The sequence below is a fragment of the Phascolarctos cinereus genome, unplaced genomic scaffold (assembly GCF_003287225.1).
Source record: "Phascolarctos cinereus isolate Bilbo 61053 unplaced genomic scaffold, phaCin_HiC Scaffold_726;HRSCAF=1367, whole genome shotgun sequence".
Taxonomy (NCBI): Eukaryota; Metazoa; Chordata; class Mammalia; order Diprotodontia; family Phascolarctidae; genus Phascolarctos; species Phascolarctos cinereus.
The window spans coordinates 248,576,636-248,591,338 of NW_027556098.1; the positions used below are offsets into that span (position 1 = coordinate 248,576,636).

A 14,703-nucleotide genomic window follows, 5' to 3' on the forward strand; every position below is an offset into this window, starting at 1 on the left:
GTTGTGACTGAATCGTTCTGTGGCCATGCCTCACCCAAAGTCCATGGTGATTAAAAAGGAAACAGTTTTTCTCAGTGAGACAAAAGAACACCCTTGTTGGCAGTCAATGAAAACAGCGCTGGGCTTGCTCTTTTTCACTGGCTGAAGAATTTAACTCCCACTACCTTTTCCAAAAAAGGCAATCATTTAAATTTGAGCATAGTAAAAATAGTGTTTGGGAGCAATCATAACAATCTTCCCTTATGTGGTTGTCCAAGTTCTTAGCTGTGCCTTCCTGGCTCCATGATGTTATATACAAAATTAAAGATCATAAAGCTGTTGGGTGGAATAGGTCAGATTTTCTACGAGTCAGAAAATAACTACCTTCAGATACCCTCAGATAGAGAATCTGCAGGAATTAAATAATCAGGATTTCTTTTCAAGTATGATGATTAACAACTGATGTTAATTCTTAAAGTTTAGCAACATCAGATTTATAGTGAAATGTGAGTGGTAATTATCAGTGTATATACATGTGCATAACAGAATCCCTTTTAAAAGAATTTGGATATGATGTTGATCAATAAAAAGGTACTCCAGTCTAACAAAATCCAAGGGTTGTTCTGGAAGTAGTTCTACTGTGTGTGTGTGTGTGTGTGTGTGTGTGATGTATCCTATATACACTAAACAGGTTACTGCTTACATTTATGATGTAGAAATTAAGAATGTAAACTGTTAAAGCATTTAACCCTCAGATTAGAACAGAAATGTTTCCCAAGGCATATATTTGAAATCTCTTGCTCATTTAGAAAAAGACAAACATGCATCTTTGAGAACTAGGAGCATAACAGATTTTAAGAAAAAAAATTCCTCTAAACTTTAGAAAATACTTTTGTAGCAGAGCAGCCATGGGGACCCCTTTGGTTTCTCTCACATGTGCACGCGCGCGCGCACACACACACACACACACACACACACACACAGCTCTAGAAGGGAGGAAAAAGCAATTATATTGTTACAAGTCTGCGATGATGCATAACATCTACTAGCATGTCTGAGTTAAAAATAGCATTTTTTCTTACCTGGAGTTCCTGGGTTGCAGATTGAATGGATAGAAAAACAAATAAAAGGTCTATTTAAAATGATTATATTGAAGAAATCAGAAAACTCAAAAGCATCTGCCTTAGTATTACCAAACAGAAACTAATAAGACTAGTAATATTTACTTCAGTAGACTTATCTTTAAAAAGATACAGTTAAGGATGCATTAACCCCAGATGGGAAAGTCAGTATCAGACAACAGAGAATCGTAACTTAGGATGAGTGGAGAATGTAACCTTCAGTGACCTATTTGACAAACTAAATATATTTTGGAAATAGCTTTCTACTCTATGATAATTTTGGACTCTCTAACACTGTTTTATTCAGCTTAAATTTCTATTGGTGAGAAAACTGCTTCACTACATCACAGAAAAATGTATGAGTGTCATCAGCTGGTGAAATGTGTCATCACTTAATATTGTGACCAGGGTTAAACATGTTTGTGGTTCCTGGTCTGTTTATTGCTGAGGTGTAAGTATATCAGTAGACACAGCAGCTTTGAAAGACTAAAAAAAAAATTGAAGACTCAAGGGCAAACTCTTATAGGAGCTATCTAAAATCTGACTCAACAAAGATCTGAAATTAGAGGAACTTGGGAACAAGGTGGGACAAGAAAAGGGGTCTTGATTTATGGGCAGCTTTGGCTCTGATGAATAATTAGAGATGAAAAGGACACACCTGAGCAGCCTTCTACCCTTAGAGGTCTCCAGTCAGGAGGCATTATAACTATTAACAAATGTAAGCATGCTCTAATTATTTATAATTCTATTATCATTTTATTGAGAAATATTTAAATACTCCTCCCACACTATATTTGACTTGTGAATACACTAAATATTTCTATACGCCTTGTGCTGTCCTATAAAACACCAACCAAAATGGGATTAAATGTTCATTTAGATTTTTTTTTATTGTCTAGAAGAACAGAGGGAGACATGGAAAAGGAAAGTGTTCACTATTTATCTACCCTGATATAGGGTATTAATATTATTTAAAATTCTAAAGATGGGCTACTCAGTTTTTCCCTTCTAATTACTTTGGCAAAGATTAAATTTCATTAGGAGCTCTTAAATGTCTTAAGTATAATCTCTTGTTACACAAACGAAGGGCATCATTCATGCTGTGACATTTCACTTGATCTTTTTTTTTCCCCTTGATTGAAAACAGAATTATGTCCCTCTACTCTTCTGCCTCACCAATTCCCTGAACACTCCTCCACCCCCTTCTCTTTTCTATTTTAATTTTCAAAATGAGGAAGAATTCAATCCTTGGACGTCAGCCTCTTAGAAAGTACAAACACAGCAAGCAGGATAGATGAGCGGTTAATCTATAACTGATCATTAGAGGGACAGGGTAACCAACCTTCTGAAATAACCTGCAGCCCTGGATCAGATAAACTTTGAAAATGACATACTTTCAGTATGTCTCAGACTAATGAAAAAAAAACACAGCAGACCACACTGACGTGAGAATGTTTCCCCTTTTATGGTTATGGTTATGGATAAGGAACATGAAACTTGCAAATCAGATCTCAACTCATCTTAAAGATGTCCACCAGGCAATTCCTTTGAACTGTTTATAAGTTGTGCTTGATGAGTTAACTTTTAAAGTGACAGAGGATCTATTAATTTTTTCTTTTCCTTAAAATATTTCACTATTTTCATTACTAGTTACTAATTAAATTTACTAATAGCCCCTTTTCCTTAAAATAGTTCACTTAGTATTTTCATTATAATTTCAGATCAAAAGTGAAGGGTAACAATTCTACTTCATAAGCAATGAATTCAGTGTGAAAAAAAGTCAAGAATTTGTTCAAGAAAAATAAGACAACACCCAAAACGTAACCACCTCTTGTTCCTCTATTTTTCCTAGTAAGGACAATCTTAAAGAGCTAAGCATCAGAGGGCCCCTTGAAGGTTCATTTTTGTCCATAATCTAGCAGAATTACTTGTGAAAGTAAGAAAAATAAAGATGGTGATACAAATGATAGACAACGAGGTCCTGGATAAGGAGAAACATACCTAAGATCTGGAGATCCATGTTAAAATGATCTTAACTATCTGAACCTTAAAACTGTCATGTGAATTGACTGTTCTTATAGCAAACTGCCAGCACTTCCTTTACACTTATCACTGGTGAAGATTGGTAGCTAGCTTAAACCCACTGAGTTCTGTCACTTTTTCTTATAATTTAAATCCCCCTCCTTCACTATTTCAAGGGACTTGGAGCATTAGTTTAGAGAAACTATGGCCTGTCTTTCTAGCTTATCAAAATTTCACTTGTAACTGAAGCTCCCTGCGCCTCAGCTTCATTTCTAAAATGAGGCAAGGGGAACTTGGCTCAGATGGGGCCTTTGGGCTTGGAATCTACAATCCCATGATTTAGGATTTGAATATAGGGTCTTACAGTTTCAAGTGAAATTATTAACTACATATGAAGAATCTAGCAGCTACTTTATTTTAATTTCATTTGAGATCATGATTACCAAAGGGAAGCTGAGGGCTCTTTATCTTGGGTCTTAATTCTTTTTCTTCACAGAGCCCAAGATAGAGTGGGGTATGGCTAAGCTGACACATCCCCTCCGCTTGCTTTGTATTTATTTTTCATTCATTCAGAGCCATCCCATCTTTGATGACCTGTACTGGAGGATGTGTCCTAGGAAAAGTCCTCTGACTGTTCTGAGGCCACAGAGATCCTGTATATATCTATATACACAGGACAAATTGTAGCGTGCAGGACATGTTGCCTGATGAACGACAATATCTAAAGCAAGATGTTGAGGAGGCTTTGCCAATCACTATCATAGTAGTTCACAACCAGTTTAGGCTTTAATAGTTTGCCTATGGGCTGGAGCTGACAAGACCAGGAAAAAGCATCCCCTAGCCCAACAGCTACAGAAGGTTCTGTGATGTTCCTCCCCTCACACAAAAGAATTAATTTTGGGACAGGCTCCTCACTGGACACTAGTCCTCGGTTGTAGCAAGATTTCCTTCCACTGGTTCAGTTTTCTCACTCAGTCTTGGGACTGTGGTGAGTGGAAGGGAATGATTATCTTATCTCTTGGCCATGATTTGCATTGACTTGCCAGATATAGGGTCTCTTGGGGTGTGACATTCCCTTAGTTGAGGAAGGGTAGGCAACTATTCCATGGAGGATCACACCCACCAAAACAGCAGTTTAGGCCTTGGGCCTGAGGGCTAACAGATACAAGTTCTGAAACTGGGTCAGATGGTGCTAGGCGTGAGCTTCTAAATATCAAGCATGAGGAGGTACTAAATTAAAAAAAAAAGTAAAGCAAAATCATCAGACAAGTATATGAATTTTGCCAAACTAGGAGATTGTTTTTTTTTCTTACCCAGAAAGTCACTTTCAAAAAAAAAAAAAAGAGGGAGACAAAAGAAAACTTTCTCCTTCAACCCTCCTTCCTCAAAGAAATGCTCAATTTAAAAATATTGTGTCAAAAGGAACTAAATAAGATTGACGTTACTCTTCACGTCACCTTAACCCTAATGTGTGTTCATCTTTTCTGTTATATTTCATTCCAAAATTTGAAAATCCCAACAAATTTTGTTTTCTAAACCTGGGAAAAAAAAGACTCATAACGGAAAGCATCTGATGATAGTATATATTGTCATATATACAGTATATTCAATATATACTTAAGACTTGTTTTTATTTATTGAGACTCGAATTCAGACCCCCCTCAGGTGTCTGTGTTGATGAAAAAGCTCACAACAGCTCTAGCACCTGAAGTAGAACGTGGTTTTGGGAGCTAATACTTCAACTTTGGTTAAAACAAAACCAAACCAAACCCAGACAATCCAGAATACCAGAAGCTCTGACTTCATGTTTTGGCATGTAAGGACTGAACAAACTGAATTAGAGCAAATGCTTAGAATTTTTTCCTTAAGGACCCAGGCATTCATAGAATCTCAGCCTCAGGAGCTGGAGGATGTGAGAGATAACCCTGTGGCTGGTTTAGAACTTAAGTGTTTCCTGGGCTTGTCTTTAAAAATAGTCCACCTCTGGGTTGCACAAACTTAGCCCTTTGTGTGGTCACTGAGGCTTCGGTCTCTGCCATACAGTAAGAACTTGGTAGTTGTCAGCACTGGCTCAGACAGAAAGGTAGCGCATGGCAGCTTTTTGCCAGGCCTGGGCTGTGGCAGTAACGCTGTGAATACCTTGGTTTGAAATTCAGTTTACAGCTTGGCAGCTGAACTTCCCTGTTACAAAGAGCTCCCTATTTCTCAGGTAAGGAAGAGGGCGAAAAAAAAAGCAAACTGTACATTTAGCCAAAGAAAAAAGCTGGTGGGTTATTTTCATGGATAATATACTGTACCTCTCCATCTTCCAACTCCACATCGAGGAAATCAAAGTCTCTGAAGACTCTAAACTGTTGCTCACTGTTGGTGTCGTCCATGTTCTCCTGCTCTCTGGTGCCGTCTTCAGAAGATACGAGGCTCGTCTGGTGCTCTAGAAGGTCCAGATCTCCACACGAGGAAAAAATCACCTAGGAATCAAAAGATTCCACCTATGAAAAATAGTACTCCCTCCAGTTGTTTCTGTTATTAGAAACTGGAACTGGTTATTCAGAAGGACTGTATTTCCAGTACACACCTAATTCCTTAAATGAGTATTTTTAGCGTGTGTTCTTCCCTTATTTATGTTGGACAGGTTCCTTCAGATTAGACTTGTGCAAAGACGAAACTTCATGCTGCAGGAATCTGTCCAACAGTTAGCTACCTCCTAATAGATGCAAATGGGACAATGCCTAAATGTTTAGGTATAATAATATATTTATGAGAATGAAATTCTAAGAGCTACTGTCATGCCAGGCAATGTTATTGCAAAATGAACTTCAAGAGAAAAGAATTTAACCCATTCGGAAAGGATTAGCTCTTAGTCAGGCACTAGAGGATGCCAGGAAATAGGACTACATTATTACTAGTACCTAGCAAACACCCAATAAATACTTTCTGACTAGAATGTAATAGGTAGTAGAGGAAATGGTTGCTTACTTTGTGAATATTATAGATGACCCCGATTTAGTCTCAAGCTCTTGTCTCACTGAAGTTGAAACTACTTTTAGAATTTAGTATTTTAACACATCTTAATACAGATTGGAAAATATACACATATACCACTTGACAATGTAACCACCCTCCAAAGGCTGAATACCGGTTATAACATTCTTTTCTACCCAACCTTTGTAGCTTACTATTTTTTCTGGAAAAAAGGGATAATCATTTCTAAAATGGGCTGCTAGGTGGTACTACCCCTGCAGTCAGGAAAACCTGAATTCAAATCTAGCCTTTGAGCCTTATTAGCTGTGTGACCCTGGGCAAGTCACTTAACCCTGTTTGCCTCAGTTTCCTCATCTGTAAAATGAGCTGGAAAAGGAAATGGCAAACCACTCTGGTATCTTTGCCAAGAAACCCCAAATGGGGTCACAAGGCATTAGATATGGCTGAAATGACTGAACAACATTTATAAAACATATAATAATACAGAACACATCTCTTTGACAGTAGTTATAAATGAAGTGTGCTTTTTGAAATGCCATGACATCAACACTGTGGATTTTTAAGATATTTTTCTTCTGGGAAGACCAAGGCTGCTCTTGCCTATTACTTCATTTAGACAGAGCAATTATAAAGTACTTACTATGTACCAGGTACTGTGCTAAGCACTGGAGATACAAATACAAGAAAACAACATGGTTCCTATTCCAGAGGAGCTTACATTCTAATAGGGGAAGATGAAAAACATAAATTCGAGCTGGAAAGTAGTGAGATAGGAGCAGGCTACTCATCCATTGGCTTCCTTTAAGTCCCAACTAAAATCTCCCCTTCCATAGGAAACCTCACAACTCCTCTTAATTCCAGTGCTTTCCCTCCTTTTATTTCCTATTTATCTTGCATATAGCTTGCTTTGTATATATTTGTTTGCATGTTGTCTCCCTTGTTAGACTGTAAGTTCCTTGAAGGCAGGGGCTGTCTTTTACTTTTTTTTTTTGCATCCCCAACAATTAGCATAATGCTTGGCACATAGTAGGTACTTAATAAACGGTTATTGGTTGATTGATTGATTTAATCTTATTTGTAGTGGTTTTGGCACAGGGCTTGCTATGGGGCAATGAAGATAGAGAGTACTGGGGGAGGCCAAGTCAGCAATGATAAAAAGAATTGGGATTCAGGTCTTCAGGTGAGTACTCTTTATGAGCATACGCTGTTTGTCTTGAAAGAAAAATTAATGGTTAGTGCTGAGGATACCTCAAAGCATTAATTGAACATAAGATCCTTTCTGTCAAGGACTGTCTTTGGTTTTACTTTTGGCTGCCCAATATCCAAAGCGCATTGCATGTAGGAGGTACATAGCAAGTGCTTAAAATATGCATCTGGATTTGAACTTGATCTCTCGACTCCCAGGCTAGCACTAAACTATGCAGTTTCTCTTGCTTCTCATGGAATGAAGGAGCTAAGTATACCCTGAGGACCTGGTCCCTGCTATTTTTAATTGTTTTGGCTACATACACGCAAATAAAACTCACACAATCTGTTAAGTCATATAAATCTCACAGATTTGCAGCTGCCTCCTCACTGCTAATACTTAAAACATTTGCCATTCCAGATGCATATTTTAAAGTAGCAAATGGGCAGAAATGTGTTTTTATTTTTACTTCCATACATTCATTTAATCATTCAACAAACATTTATTTCATGTTTCTTGTGTGCAAACAATGTAAGCTTCTTAAGGACAAGAGCCATGCTATTTAATAAATCTTTGAATTCTCAGTGCCTAAAAGTCATAGTTATCACTATGATAATATTTGAAGATGTTTATATAAAAAGAATACTATATTGTCTCATATTCATCCTTATTGATTATATATAGGAGGTAAAGATATGGCATGGTAAGAGCTGCGTGCTTTTGCGCAGAAGTAACTCCAATGGCAGCAGAGATCATGAACATATTGTGGGCAGTCTCTTCATATTGACTAAGAGTTTAACAAACTTGTAAAGAACTGGGGACATGTCCCCATGGAATGGGAAATCTAAAGAAGCCATTTACTATGTTAGGTTATTTCGGAAATGGGACAGATTAAAAACAGTAGTTTAGAGGTGAAAGGCTGCAAGGGTTATCATCTAATGACTATATCAGGCACTAACATTTGGAGTGGTGATCAAAGCCTTTAAATTATATCAAATTCCTTTAGTTATTCAGTCCCAAAGAAAACACTTACTGAAGGATTTTTGCTTAACCCCACTTCTTGGCCACACAGAGTAAGTACATGAACCAGCTTCTCCTTTGTCCTTTTCTGGAAAATAAACGAATAAAGAAAGTTTTATAATAGGATTACATGTTTCAAGTCAAACCCCTTCCCCAAAGATAACTGACTCCTGGGATCTTTCAAAGGAGAGTCTAAAATTTTCTTTGGAAATCTATTTCATTGTCTAATAACCCTCAATATAATAAGATTTGTACTTATATGAAACTTAAGTTCCTCATGGTATGTTTGACTGTACTATGCAGGAAAACTCTTTGGGTTTTTCAAAACCATATTAAGTTCTTCTAACCCCAGGAGAATTATGTCCAACCTCACCCCTTCCCAAAACAGGGCACTGCATGGTCCTGTCCGTAGCACAGTGGTATAACTCTTGATCAGATCTTCTCACTTGGGGGGTAGGAGGAAGACCGTCATCATCAGAGGATAGTAAGAAACTCTATAATCTATTATACTGTTTTTCTCTCAGGCTTAGTGGCCATTCTTTTGTTTCTGGGCAAGGCTGAAGACTGGCCACCTGGATTAATGGTACCATGCCATACTTTCATAACACCACAGCTACACTGAGGGGGTTCTCTCCTTTAAGGGCTATGATAGTGATAATTGAATAAGTAAACAAAGTGAGAGAGTGTAAGGATGCTGACGTTTTCTAAACTTAGGCCATAATAGACTTATATTTAGAGTTAAGTGGGCCCTCAGAAACCATAAAGGACATTTTACAGATGAGGAACCTGGGCCCAGGGACGTTAGGAGCTTACTCAGGGTCACACAGATAGTAAGCAAGTGAAGAGGGATTTAAATCCCTCCAGAACCAGCACTCTTTACATTCTGCCATGTTCCTTCCCCAGAAATGGCAACACTCTGTCTCTAGTTCTCATTTCAGAGCCAGGGGTCTATCTCTACTGTTAATACTTAATAAGCATGGTTCTGATTGTAAGGAGCGGTTCTATCCAGTGAATTTGGATTAAGCCCCACTCACCTCTTGGATGCTCAATGGCGTGAGTTTGGGACTAACATATTGACATCTTTGGGGGTGTGATGGCGCTAGAATGATTCAGCTAGCTTCCCATCTGGGACTCTGGTTCAGGGGTTCTTCAGAGGACTCCCTCCCAGATGGGTGAGCAAGGGCTACCTGAGAATACTGAGGCCTTTTCCAGCTCACAGGAACAAGGACGTTGGAGTTGGAGCCTGATGAAGTGGAGGAAGTGCTTCGAGTGACTGCCATGGCCCTAGGTTTTCCATCTCGACCAGAAGAACTCTGTAGCTCGTCATAACGCCTCCCAATGATTGGAGTCTTAAGAGAAAATACACACAATAAATGGATCCCTCTGTTTCCTTACAAAGTTGAAGGAAAAAAGTTGTGGCCATTTACCAACCTACCTATAAAAATACTCAATAGCTCTGTCCAAAGGCCCCTAAGAATAACTTTTTAAGTACTCTGATCAAGAATGTGGGAACTTCCTTCATTTCAATGACACAGATGGCCACCTCTCTTAATCTTTTATTGATTGTCACCAGCACCCTCCAACCCCCCAAAAGAAAGTTATTCTCTGGAGGGCTGACATTCTGATGATCAACATTTTCACACTTAACTAGATTTTTCCTAAGATAAAATATGGGCCTGTATAAAGAAATCTTTCAATTTTGGTACAGTTGATTAGAGACTGGGGTTTGGCTGACACTGCTTTTGAAAATACAGGGTCGCTTTCATAACACTGTGAGAGATCTGAGCAGGACCTTAAGAGAAGCTGGGCTTGAATTTCAAAATTGGACCCAAGAAGCTCAACATGATAATTTAGCTCTTTTCTTTCTGAAGTGTATGTTGTTATGAAATATTCTTTAGGCCTATTCTTTCATGTTTCCTGTCTTCTTTAAGAAATGAAATTACTGCTTCTCCTTTAGTATTCACCTCAAACCACCAGGATAGGTTGGGATACAAATCCATGCAGGAGGACACAGGTGATGGTCAGTTTTTAGGTGTTAAAGCTCAAAAAGAATTTATGACTGTTAGAATAAGAAATATTGTCCCCTTATATCTCCTGCTTGGAATTCCTGGCTGAATCAGTCAATCACTCGGCAAGCATTTATTAAAGCACCTACTAGATATTCCAGGGACTGTGCTTAGGCATAAAAAAATATAACACCTTTCCCTTTCCAAAAGCATACATTTTAATGGGAGGCAATTCTCTCTCTCTCTGCAAATGTGTGTGTGTGTGTGTGTGTGTGTGTGTGTATGTATATATAGCATCTAGCTTTGTATATGTGTATATACACATGTATGTACACATGTGTATAACATATATGTTATAAATGAATAGCTTAAATATGAAATGAGTAGATACAAACATATATAAAGTAATTAAATTAGTTTGTGAGGGAGGACACGCAGTTGAGATCAGAAAAGGTTTCATGCCGATGATGTGTGTGAATTGTGTTGTACAGGAAGAGGATGACTCTTTAAGAAGGGTGGAGTGCATTCCAGGTATGCAAGATGGCCAATGAAAAGGCACAAAAATCGGAGATGGAGTGTGTGTGAGGAACAGCGAGAAAGCCAGTTTGACTGGATTGCAAAGTGTAGGAGGGGGAGAGGTGTCCAATGAGGTTGGAAAAGACAGTTTGGGGCCAGGTTGTGAAGGGTTTTCAAAGCTAAATGGAGGAGTTTGTATTTTATCCTGGAGGCAGTGAGAAGCTGGAGTTGACTGAACAGGGGAACTACATGGTCAGACCTGTGCTTAAGGAAAATTACTTTGGCAACACTGTTTAGGATGGATGGTTGTGGCCCTATCTGTCAATCTGTCAATGTTTTCAATCTTTTAGGGCACAAAGTTTGCCAAAGGCAAGGAATGAGGGCAGTACCAGGTATTCGCACAGACATTTCAGAAATTCTAATTTCTGAGAGTCTTAGGGGAGTCTGCTGGGCGCAGTAAAACTCATGTCAGCATGAGGGAGTTGGTAGGTAGGTACTTAAAAGCAAAGTGTTGAATCAATGGGAAGAGACATTTAATTCTATATCTGGATCCTCAGACCCATCATTCTGAACTGTCTTGGGACTCTCGAGAAGGCAGGCTGGTTAAATACATGCCTTGTACAACATGAACTTTTGAACAGAGAATACTTCTATGGCAACTTTCAGTCCACGTTGCCTTGCATGTCATATTAGTTGCCCTAAATGCCTGATTAATATTTCTAGCTGTTGTGAAATATACAAATAGCATTTATACTTAGTGGCAGGCAAATCATCTTCAAAATACTGAAATAATTTTTAAAGGCCTAATGAGCACTATGTCAGAAAGCCCAACATGAAATAACTGAAAACCCGAGTTAAGAATGCTTTTAAACTCAAAGAAATCTGATTAGACTTATATTTTTGATACCTTTATGTTGTCCTGAAGAATGCAGTTGAAAAGTCTTCTAAAATGCTAGACAATTCAACTTACTGACAACCATAGCTTAAAGGAGAATACTGCCAAATAGAAATCAGTTGTAAGAGACTTCAATAATATTTCTGCACATGACAATCATCCCCTAGTTTGAGATGGCCGATGTTATGGACGATGCGTAATTGTCAAAGGGATCAGGAGAACTGTTTCTTGGTTTACAATTCTCTAAATCATCACATTTGTTAAAAATTTATTTGAATCAGGTTCCTGGATGACTAAATATGAAAAATCATGTTTAGACTTAGAAACAGTTTCTATTTTTAAAAGTTAGGTATTCTATGCTAGCTGAATACTCCAATTTATTTCCAAGAAAATCCCAAACCTGAGTTTGGTATTATATTCAACATTTCTTAAAAGAATGTTTTTATTTGGTGATTTTCTCATTTTCTATCCTTTTTTCTTACGTGGCTACTTTTTCTCTCAGGCAAATAATTTTCACTCTTGCCATTGTAAATTTATGTTGAAATTCACAGAAATAATAAACACAGTAGGGTGCATACCTCTGAAATATCAAAGTGAAAATCCAGGGTTTTTCCTGGCAATTCCTTGGAAGCACTATTCCATACTCGATGAATTTCTACTTTGGAAAGATCATTGTGCTGGTACGAAGGCAAGACCAGGCTGGCAGAGCGAGAAACAACCAATTTCAAGATATTCAAAGCTTCTCTCCAGTGAACACTCTAGGGTAAAAATCATGGGGTGAGGAAAGAGAGTATTATAATTTCCTTCTTCTGCTCCCCCACCCTCACCCACAATACAATTTCTTAAATAACAGTTCCATATGGTTGATCCTTCTATATAAGCTAGTTATTGGTTTACAAGGTCATTGGTTTATAAGACTTTATAATAATGAGAGGTACAGAAGAAAGAACACTACCTCTGGAGAAAGACAACCCAGGTTCAAATTCTACCCCTTACAGCGACTACCTGTATGATGTGGGGCAAGTCTCTTAACCTATAAGAACAAACACGTTCTCCACAGAAGTTAAAGGAAGACAGATAGGTCCCATGAACACCAAAATACTTAGAGCACTTTTTGTAGTAGCAAAGAACAAGAAACAAAGTTTCTATTGATTGGGTAATTATGATATATTTAAACAGCATAAAAAGTCTATTTTAGTGAAACCAGTGGCTCAGAATCACAATTCTCTGGGTTTAAACATACTGGGTTCAATTTAGAGAGCCTTCTCCTACCCACTGAATCCTATTTCTTTGGGTTGTTTTGCCCCACCCAGAATTTCCTCTGGGAACTTCACAGTATAGCTGGTAATTAGGTCTCCACAGATTTACTGGCAGCTAGGTAGTGCAGAGTGGTACACTGGGCCTGGAGTCAGGAAAACCTGAGTTCAAATCCGAACTCTGACACTTACTAGTTAGTTGTATAACCTTGGGCAAATCACAACCCCCACCCACTATTTGCCTCAGTTTTCTTGTCTGTAAAATGGAGACAATAATACTACCTACTTCCCAGAGTTGTTGTGAGGACTAAATGAGATAATAATTTATAAAGTACCTAGCATGGTGCCTAGCAGATAGTAAGTGTTGTATAAATGTTAGTTATATTATTATTATTTGGATGTGAGACCCCAATTCCCATGCAAAATATTCAAAGTAACTGCATATCAGATAAAGAATAGCTTTAGTGCTATGCGACACAACAGAAAGGACATAATAATTCATAAACAGAAGACCTGGCTTCATACTTCTTATAAAAGAAGTTAAAAACCATTTTACCTGCACATATTTTTCAATGGTCTTCAACACTTCCACGTTCAATTGCTTTACAGGAACACCTGACAGGTCCATATAGCTGAGCAGACTGTAGATCATCTGTAGGAGGGATTGTTGCATACTTGGAAGACCCTTCTCTAGGAGCTATGAAGCAAGAAGTACAAAGAGAGTAAGCTAATTTTTTTAACGGAAAAAAAAACTTCACTTGAGGGTCATACTCTCATAGGAATACATGTGAACCGGGTTACCTTGGGAATTGGTGGGTTCTCCCTCACAGAGGGGTCTTCAAGCAAAGTCTGGATGACCACTTGTAGAGTGTGCGGTAAAAGGGATTCTTGGTCAGATATGGATTATTCTAGGTGGCCACTGGGCTCTTTACTATGATTCTGTAATACTGGTATTTAAGTAACTTTATTTTTTAAAATATTTGTTTATGATCAACATACTACCCTATAGGTAGTAAAGCAGAGTGATCCATCCATCTCTGTAGAATTCAATTCAGTTTAATTTAATTCAAGCATTTACTAGGTACTTGATATGTTTAAGGCACTTTGCTAGACCTGAAGATACAAAGGCTAGATGAGAATAAAAAAGGTTATGTCTTCAAGGAACTAATATTCTATTTGGTAAAACTGCCTACGCACACAGTGTCACCAGTCCTATTCCTATGTCTACCTTTCCCCACTCCACTTGTCATATTCTAAAACAGGGGTCAACAAACTTTCAGAAGTGAGTGACATGTGCATCTTTGTTCTAAATCAAAGTCCCAAACCGGCTGGAAATGTTGATACTATCAAGCCCACTAATAAAGACAAATGAGTTCATTTGGGTAATGAAGCTTTTAATCTTTTGAAACCTTTCAGAAACTTGATTTAGCGATTGACCAGTCTAGCCTCTTATAGGAAGGATCACAACTAAACATTAATGGGATGGGTTATTTAGAAATCAGAATATCTTTTGAAAAGTAACTAGTAATGAGTCCTTTGAAGGAACCAAGGGTAACACACACTGGAATTGGAGTTTAAAGATATGGCTCCAAAACTTCTTGGCTATTTGACCTGGGTCAAGTAATGCCAACTTTTTAGCTTAAAATCCTTTTAGCCATGTTATATCCTCCCTATAGAATCTAAGTTCCTTGAGGACAGGGACCGTTTCATCATTGTTTTC

General features: G+C 38.0%; 1 protein-coding gene across 1 annotated transcript in view; it reads right to left on the reverse strand.

Moving 5' to 3' along the window:
- Positions 1-14,703, reverse strand: part of FRY (FRY microtubule binding protein) — a 433,805-nt gene that overhangs the window by 40,536 nt on the left and 378,566 nt on the right. The window contains 5 exon segments of the mRNA XM_078147059.1: positions 5,420-5,590; positions 8,324-8,398; positions 9,498-9,659; positions 12,306-12,485; positions 13,540-13,680. Coding sequence (XP_078003185.1) covers positions 5,420-5,590; positions 8,324-8,398; positions 9,498-9,659; positions 12,306-12,485; positions 13,540-13,680 — 729 coding nt within the window.